The sequence below is a fragment of the Heptranchias perlo genome, chromosome 1 (genome assembly GCF_035084215.1).
Source record: "Heptranchias perlo isolate sHepPer1 chromosome 1, sHepPer1.hap1, whole genome shotgun sequence".
Taxonomy (NCBI): domain Eukaryota; kingdom Metazoa; phylum Chordata; class Chondrichthyes; order Hexanchiformes; family Hexanchidae; genus Heptranchias; species Heptranchias perlo.
The window spans coordinates 176,372,654-176,381,555 of NC_090325.1; the positions used below are offsets into that span (position 1 = coordinate 176,372,654).

The following is an 8,902-nucleotide window of genomic DNA, read 5'->3' on the forward strand; positions in this document are numbered from 1 at the left end:
GGTGAAGAGCAGTAGTAAACCAGAGCAATAAAAAGGGTAGTTCGCGTTAATATTGGCCCCTGGCGAGAGGTAAAGAGCCGTAGACTGGGAGTTGTCAGCGGTACCCCCCCTTCCTTCTTTCCCTTAACATTGTTCGCTGCTTGCGGGCGGCGGGAGCCAATAGGCGGGGTCGGGCCCGCCTTCCTCTCCCCCCCCATCCCATCTCGGTGACGGATGTGCGCTGGGACTGGCCGCGGTTATTTGGGGAGGGGGCAGCGACGCGATTGGCTGGAAGGGCTGGCGGCACGCGCCTTTGGGAAAGTTTGGGCGAGTTGGACTGAAGTTTGTGTTGAGCTCGACCGGAGCGGGAGCCAGAGTCCGGGCACCGGCAGCGAGTGCAAGACGGTCCAAGAGACTCAGTCCCCCCCCCCCCTCACACGACAACTTTTTGGGCTGCGTGCATAACAGCGAAACCCCCGCCCCCCCCCCTCCAAACAACAATTTGGTCATATTTAAATCGCAGAGTTAAACTTTAGAATTAAATCTTCGCCCGAAAAGTGAATTGCAAAGAAGTTAGCAACGGATCGACATTACTGCGGGCGCCTCGACTTTTACATGAAGGCTGCTTTGTCTGGACTGCTATCAAAATCCAATCATCAAATGTGTCCCGAGTGTGAATAAGGAGACCGGCTCGAGGGAATCAACAGGAGTTTATTTTATTTTTAAAAAGCGCGACGATCGACAGAAGTCGAGAGTGTCAGTGGGGAGGGGGGGGGGGGGTCATGAAGATGGAGAAAGTCCAAAAGAAGACTGCGAGGCGCCGGAGTTTCTTTCTGTCTGTCGTGCTGATTAGCTGGATGTGTCAGGACGTGGTGGGCATTACCGTGAAGTACAAAGTTTACGAGGAGCAGCCGGTCGGGACGGTGATCGGCAGACTTTCCCAAACTTTAGCCGAGAAGTTGAATCCTTCCTCCAAGCGTTTCCGAGTGATGCAGAGGGTTAACTCGTCGCTGCTCACGGTCCGCGAAGAAGACGGGCAAGTGAGCATCGCCGAGCGCATCGACCGGGAGCAGCTGTGCAAGCCCACGGCCACTTGCACCATCAGCTTCGACGTGATCACCCTCCCCACCGAGCATCTGCAGCTCATCCAGATCGAGGTGGAGGTGCTGGACATCAACGACAACTCGCCGCAGTTCCCCAGATCGGTCATCCCCGTGGAGATCTTTGAAAGCGCCTCGGTGGGCGCTCGCTTCCCCCTGGACAGCGCCGTGGACCCAGACGTGGGGGACAACTCCCTTTACACTTACTCCCTGACCCCCAACGAACACTTCGCTCTGGAGGTCCGCACCAGGACGGACGGCGCCAAGTACGCCGACCTCATAGTGATCAGGGAGCTGGACAGGGAACAGCAGGCAGGCTATGAACTCCGCCTGATCGCTTCGGACCGAGGGGCGCCCCCTAAATCGGGATCGTCGCTTTTAAAGATCAGCATCGCCGACTCCAACGACAACAGTCCGGCTTTTGACGAAGCCTCCTACACCATCGAACTTCTGGAAAACTCGCCTGAAGGCTCCCTACTTATTGACTTGAACGCAACTGATCCGGACGAGGGGAATAATGGAAAAGTCATCTACTCCTTCAGCAGCCACGTGTCCCCCCAAGTTATGGAGACCTTTCACATTGACGCCGACAGTGGCCACTTAGTCCTGCTAAGGTCAGTGGACTACGAGGTCAGCCAGACCTACGAGATCGACGCCCAAGCTCAGGATCTGGGTCCCAACTCCATCCCGGCCCACTGCAAAATCATCATCAAGGTGGTGGACGTGAACGACAACCCCCCGGAGATCGCCATCACCCTCGTGCCTTTGGGTAACGACGTGGCTTCGGTGTCCGAGGCGGCCCCCAAGGAGACTTTCATCGCCGTGGTCCGGGTCGAGGACAAGGATTCGGGGCTGAACGGGCAGGTGATGTGCAAACTGCAGGGCCATGGGCACTTCAAACTTCAACAGACCAACGAAAAAAACTACATGATCCAGACCAACGAGACTCTGGATCGGGAGAAAATCGCGCAGTACAAGCTGAAGGTGATCGCCGAGGACATGGGGATTCCAAGTTTCACCACCGTTCAATACCTAACCGTCCAGATTACTGATGAAAACGACAATGCTCCCCAGTTCCAGAAGAGCAAATACGAACTGTTCCTGAACGAAAACAACTCTCCCGGCGCCTTCATCACCTTAATGACAGCCACCGATTTGGATTTTGCCGAGAACAGCCAGGTTACTTACACCATCCTGGAGTCCTACATCTCTGGGAGCTCCATCACCACCTACCTGACCATTGACCCGTCTATTGGAGCAATCTACGCCCTTAGGACCTTCGATCGTGAAGAGATCAACATGATTTCATTTACGGTCCAGGCCAGGGACGGAGGAACCCCTCAACTTACCACCAACACAACAGTCCACTTGACCATTCTTGACCAGAATGATAACTCGCCAACCATTCTAAAGCCTGTTTTGCGCAATGGCACGGCGGAGGTGCCCCTCCCTAATGATGCTGGGCCCAACTATTTGGTGACTACCATTGCAGCGATCGATAAGGATTCTGGCATCAATGCCGAGCTCACTTGTACCATCCTTGATGGCAACCAAAATGGAATTTTCATTTTGGATCCAAGAACTTGTGACATTTACACCAATGATAGCTGGGTTTTGGCTCAAGAGAAAAGTTGGGACCTCATTGTGGCTGTGCAAGATAAAGGAACCCCGAGTCTCAGCACAGTGGCTGCCTTGAAAGTTGTGTTGGCTGAACCTGGAGAAGAAATCCACCATGATGAACAAAGTGGTTTAGATGACTCCATGATCATCATCATATCATTAGGTGTGATTTGTGCTGTTTTGCTCATCATCATGGCTATGTTTGCCACAAGGTGTAATCGAGAAAAAAAGGACAACAGATCTTACAACTGCCGGGTGGCGGAATCCACTTATCAGCACCACCCCAAACGACCATCCAGGCAAATTCACAAAGGGGACATCACTCTGGTACACACAGCTACAGGCACTCTACCCATCAGATCCCAACACAGGGCTTCTCCTTCCTCCTCGCCAACCCTCTCGGGAATGGATCGGGGTCAGATGTGCAGCAGGCAAACCAATCATAGCCGCCAATCACTCAACAGTTTAGTGACCTTGTCCTCCAACCATTTACCTGAGAACTTTGCACTGGAGCTCACACACACCTCTCCACCTGTTGAGGTGAGCATCTCTAATGTTGTGCTTTATACACAGTGAGAATTATTTGTGGTTCATTTAGTTTGTGGTTCCAAACAATTAAAGACCATTGGATGGGATTGTCCTCCCATTCTTACCACTCTTTTATGAAATTAGTGCACACAAAAGACAGAATATATACTAGTGAAGGTCTTTGGCATATTTTGCCACCAGCCTCTACCATATTCTATTCTTTAATTTCTTTGTGTTAAAAATGCTTTAACCTGTACCTTTCTATGTATCTTTCATATCCATTTTGTTTTATGGAAATCTCATCTTCATTCCATTCTTGCATCTAAAGTGTGGAAATATGGGGCCCCTCAGTGGTTCAGCTGGTTAAAGAGTGAGCACTTGAGCAATACAGGCCAGCAAGGTGCTAGGTCCAACCCTTGGTTTGTGCCATGTTAGTTCATCTCAGTGGTAGGAATACTACAATTGGCCTCAGCGCATTTGGGTTAGAAGGGAGAAAAATCAGCTTTTGATTACGATCCTGTGACCCGTAATGGAAGTGTGCATGCATAAGCATCTGGTGAAGACTTGGTAAGGGCTGTCTCTGATGTCCCCTGAGGTCAAATAGCCTGCCAAAATCCACTGTCCAGTCTCAGAGATGAAGAATGGCTACTTGAGTGAAGTATTAGAAGGTGATCATTGCCCACAGAAGCATAACCCGGCAAAGAGCCTTCAACTGGGGTGGGAAGATTATGGAAAGTGTTTCCATAGTTCTGTGAGCCTAGGTGTCTGATAACTTGCTATAATTTTTGAAATAAGGAGTGAGTCTCACATTTACAGAGATACACCTCATCACTTGGGATGTTTCATTTCATTGATACAACAGTTTAATTACTATTTTAAAAACTGAATTGTTAATTCATTGCAATGAGGACTGCTATTCATTTAGTAGACCTCATTATGTCATAGGGGTTGCCTTATACTTTTTCTCAGTAGTAACTAATAATCATCTTGAAAATTTTGCCTAGAGATTGAAATTCCGCTGTGGCAAATTTTAGTGCACTGGTTAATGAATATGTATCAAATTCCTGTGTGCACTATTTACTGGTGCCATTAACCTGTTTGCTTTAAATGGGTTAACAATTTCTCTAAAATAGCGCACACAGGAGTGAAATTGCTAATTGGTTTACCACACACAGAAATTTCAACCTCCTTATTGAGTGTTAAATAAATAATTATTAGAGGAGTACAACACCCAACATACTACATTTTGCTTCTTTGTTTCTTCAGCACTATGACTCATTCCCCTTCCAAATATTTCTCTTAAAGTGAAAGGCCACAAGATCATATTCTTACCAGTAATACTTCCACTTCTGTGTCGCAACAATCTAGTGAAGCCAGCTCTGTCTATTAATAAAATGTAATTATGTGCAACAACTTTCACTGAGCTGCAGAGGTCGGGAATTGGAGGTACAACTGTAAAGTTATCATCCAACTGAGAAGGGTAGAATCTTTTAACCTTTTAATGCCATACATTTTTTGTGCTCAACATGGTGATGGTGTTGATCTGGAATTGAATGCTTCTAACTTTTGGTTCCAAGTGACAGGTTCAAGCAAGCCCTCTGATCTGGCATAATATCGATGGATGCAAAATAAGAGATCTATTTACTCTGTCCAATAAGCATTAATCCCAAACTCAGCAAAGCACCGCCTGCTGCACCAGTGTGAATGTTTGCACTTGCCTTATCAGCCATTTCTATAACCTCTTTTGAGTGAAATTACCTGTTTGTGGATGTGTGACTACAAGGAATTGGGATGAAACTTCATCCAAACCTGTCTTATGTAGGACTTTTACAGTCTTTAGAGAAAGGACATCTTCATCCCATCATTTTGGGTTGGATTTAAATCTAAATCCAGGAAGTGAAATGGCAGTATTTTAACTTAGTGCATCACTCTGTCCTCTTAAGATTGGAACATTTAACTTGTCCCAATTTTGAAAAATTCAAAGGAGCAAGGAATTAGTTAGGAAGTTAAAGCAACTTTGTAATAGAATTCTATCAAAACTATACCTGTAATGGTGAGTAGGAATTCTTGCAATTGAGAAGTAGTTAGAATTCTTGATGATGGTGAGAAATCTGAAGAGAGAACCAAAATATGCCCACAGGTATTGCCTACCTTGTGGTAAAATGTACATATTGAAACAGACAATCTCACCAGTCAGAGCAAGTCAGTTTAGTTTTATTTTATTTTGTAGGCTTTAGCTAACTTGGCCATAATCCAATGGACAGCTTCCACAAAAATCAAACTAATGGTTGATATAAAGTGATTTTTACAGGTATACAATACCTAATTAACCATTTTTCTGTTGGATTGATAATGCTAGGAGTTCCAATCCTTTAAGAGATTAAGTGAAATTCTTCAGTATGGTTGCATTGTACTATTGACTTATACATATTACTGCCCTACCTAAGGTGCAGTGCCTTACAATCCAACGCTGTAGATTTTTAAAGCATAGATATAGCAATTCAGTTACAATAAAGCAATATATTGTTACCACTTACTTCATGTCGTCCAATGGGTTAGAGAAGCAAATAATCAAATTATTTCCACTCATTTGCCATAACTTTGGTGGAAGAGCCATGGAAACACTGGGAATTATTTACACTGTTTTTCCACGATTTCCATGGGCCTTCTGCTGAAGTTATGAATGGGATGGATGATCAGGATAACCCCTGTGGAAATTGACCCCCTATGCATTAGAAAAGTATTGCAGAAGTTATTAAAAAGTGTTTGACTTTTCTTTAAACAAACATTGTTGGTAAATTTGGTTCTTTCTTTCTGTTGTCATTCAGCAAGTTTCTCAGCTGTTGAGTATGCTGCATCAAGGCCAGTATCAGCCAAGACCAAACTTTCGAGGAAATAAATATTCCAGAAGTTACAGGTAAAAAAAAAACTGTTGCATTGAATTCCTGTCTTTCCAGACACGCAAGTCCTTATAACATAATATATATAGTTCTAATGATTTCTCATTTACTCTTTGTAGATATGCTCTTCAAGATATGGACAAATTCAGTCTGAAGGATAGTGGTAGAGGTGACAGTGAAGCTGGAGACAGTGACTATGATCTGGGCAGAGACTCTCCTATTGACAGACTTCTAGGTGAAGGTTTCAGTGACCTCTTTGTCACTGACAGCCATCGATTTCATCCAGGTACAGTTATGTCACTAATAAGCACATATCATTTAACATTCACAGTTTAGATGTTTATTGGCCTTTAGGGCTTTACAACAATTGTTTCAATGTTTTGAATTTTTAAAGTTTCATGCTGGTCAAAGTCTGGAGAGCAAAACTTTTTAGCTTTTTGCACCTTGTGTCAACATCAATCACTCTCAGGACCAATTAAGTGCGAGATGAAGCTATCTCTTCCCCCTCTCAATCACCTCAACTCCAACCGCAGAAGAGTACCCCCATTGCAATAGTGTTATTTTTTAAAAAAAATTGTTTGGTGACGAATTACGCAAATTGTTGTTGAATCATAATCAATTTAGTGCTATGGACTTGTGTCCACCACTATTTGGAATTGGATTGAAATTGCCAAAGCTCATTTGACGCCAGACCCTTGCAGCTAGTGGAGTGGAGACTTTAGAGATGATTCTGTGATGCCGCCCTCTAACTGAGGAGCTGTGCTCAATAGAGGAGCATGAGTTGGACTGTTATGATGTTATAGACCCATTAGTGACCTGAACTCCTTTTGAGCATGGCTTGCTCACTGGGAGTACAGAATAACCACTTTTATCTCATTAGCCTGGTTGAGATCCTAATTTATTATAGCCCCCCTTTTTATTACTTTCTATTCAATACACCTAAAACAGTTTAACCAAAAGAGGTATAATCGGACTAGGGTTCATGCTATATGTTGGCCATGCTAAGTTTACTCATAGTGAATAAGATAAATTTAGTTACCAATAAAAGTAGCACTATCAACTGGGAATAAATGGGTTGTGGAGAGCCCAATACAAATTTTCGTGTGTGGAGTCTCAAAATCCCTGCTGCAGCTGAACCAGAAGGCCTGTCATAAATAAAAGGATCCCATGTGGGCCGTATATTTAGTAGTATCTAAAACTGCACTGTCTGGCTAATGCTTAGTATGACTTCAAGGAAACAGCCAAATGGTATTGGCTGAAATTAAAAAAAACAATAATAACTGAATATAAATTAAGTCACAAATAAACACTACGGATGGATTATCTTACATTATTTTCCTGTCTGAGATTTTATGCCCTCAGCCATACTGTTGAACCTGCTGTGTTGTATAAGCTTTGTACTTTGCTAGCATTTCTAGTGTGGTGCATTGACAAGTTCATCAATTTATACCAGTGGAAACTGAACACTTACTATAATTCATGCCATGGAAAAAACTTGGCAGTTTAAGTTTAGATCTTCACTAGAAATAGTGGTCGAGTTGTGAGAAAGATGATTGGAATATCTTCTGCTCTGATGCCAATGATTTGTGTGATGGACCATTCCTTAAATGATTTTTTTTTTGTTTTGCAGCAATGAAGCTGTGCACAGATGAATGCAAAGTATTGGGGCACTCTGATCAGTGCTGGATGCCTCCTTTGTCTTCAGGCCTTTCTGCTGATTACAGGAGCAACATGTTTATTCCAGGCGAGGATACCCAACAGCTGCAGGAAGATGATTGTGACTCTTCGGATTCCAATGAGAAGAAAAAAAGCTTTCTGACCTTTGGCAAAGAGTCCCAGAACGAGGAGGCAGAGGATCTCGGGACCTCGTCCCTCCTGTCAGAAATGAACAGTGTTTTCCAACGATTGTTGCCTCCGCAAATGGACAAATATGCAGAATGCAATGAGGTTGGCAGTGTAAGTTCTTTGGAAAATAAAAAAGGACATTTGGCAGCAAAGCCAGTTCCCTATCCACAAGGGGTAGCAGCATGGGCAGCAAGCACTCATTTCCAGAATCCAGTGAACAATGTTGGTCTTGCTCCTGTGAATCATATAAATCCACAGCCCATCTCTAAATGGTTGCCTGCCATGGAGGAAATCCCAGAGAATTATGAAGAAGATGAATTTGATAATGTTCTCAGCCAGCTTGCTCCTTGTAAGCGTGAGAGTAAACATGAACTCATTGATGCCAGTGAACTTGTAGCAGAAATTAACAAACTTTTACAAGATGTCCGGCAGAGCTAAAATTGGCTCTGTACTTGTTTTTCTCTTCCTTTTTTGGGAAACTGGAAGATAGGAGTGTCATTGCCAACTATTTGCATTTATCAAGTAAATGTGTCTATGACTTTGAATACAGTTATATTTTCACATTAAGTATACCAATTTAAGTGTAATTATGTTCGTATTTTAAAAATACATTTTGTATTCTATTTATATATTTTTTGAATAAAACTTATTTTTATATTCTACTTTCCACCCTTCCATTACAAAATGTGATTTTTAAAGGCATTGCCTCGGTGTAATAAAATATATTTCAACTTGATAATTCATTGATAGCAAAAGTGGCGCTACTTTGAATGTACCACATTTTAATCCAATATAAGTTCTAATATGTTCTTAAAAGAGTTCTCTATAATTAGGATAATATGTCACATACAATAACATCAAGTCCATATTTTAAAATTGCCTTCATTGCTGCAGGTTATAGGTTTAAAAGATGCACACAGCAATGTTGTT

The 8,902-nt window shown here is 43.3% G+C and overlaps 1 protein-coding gene across 1 annotated transcript; it reads left to right on the forward strand.

The window, feature by feature from the left end:
* The first annotated feature begins 280 nt into the window (after positions 1 to 280).
* Positions 281 to 8,634, forward strand: pcdh18a (protocadherin 18a). Its single transcript, XM_067994264.1, has 4 exons — positions 281 to 3,239; positions 6,056 to 6,144; positions 6,247 to 6,413; positions 7,758 to 8,634. Exons 1-4 carry the CDS (start codon positions 762 to 764, stop codon positions 8,408 to 8,410), a joined length of 3,387 nt encoding a protein of 1,128 aa, XP_067850365.1. The 5' UTR covers positions 281 to 761; the 3' UTR covers positions 8,411 to 8,634.
* The last annotated feature ends 268 nt before the right edge of the window (positions 8,635 to 8,902 follow it).

Coding starts and splice junctions, on each gene's coding strand:
- pcdh18a (XM_067994264.1), top strand. CDS start 762: ATGAAGATGGAGAAAGTCCAAAAGAAGACTGCGAGGCGCCGGAGTTTC. Junction 3,240..6,055: donor ACACCTCTCCACCTGTTGAG/GTGAGCATCTCT, acceptor GTTGTCATTCAG/CAAGTTTCTCAGCTGTTGAG. Junction 6,414..7,757: donor CAGCCATCGATTTCATCCAG/GTACAGTTATGT, acceptor TTTGTTTTGCAG/CAATGAAGCTGTGCACAGAT.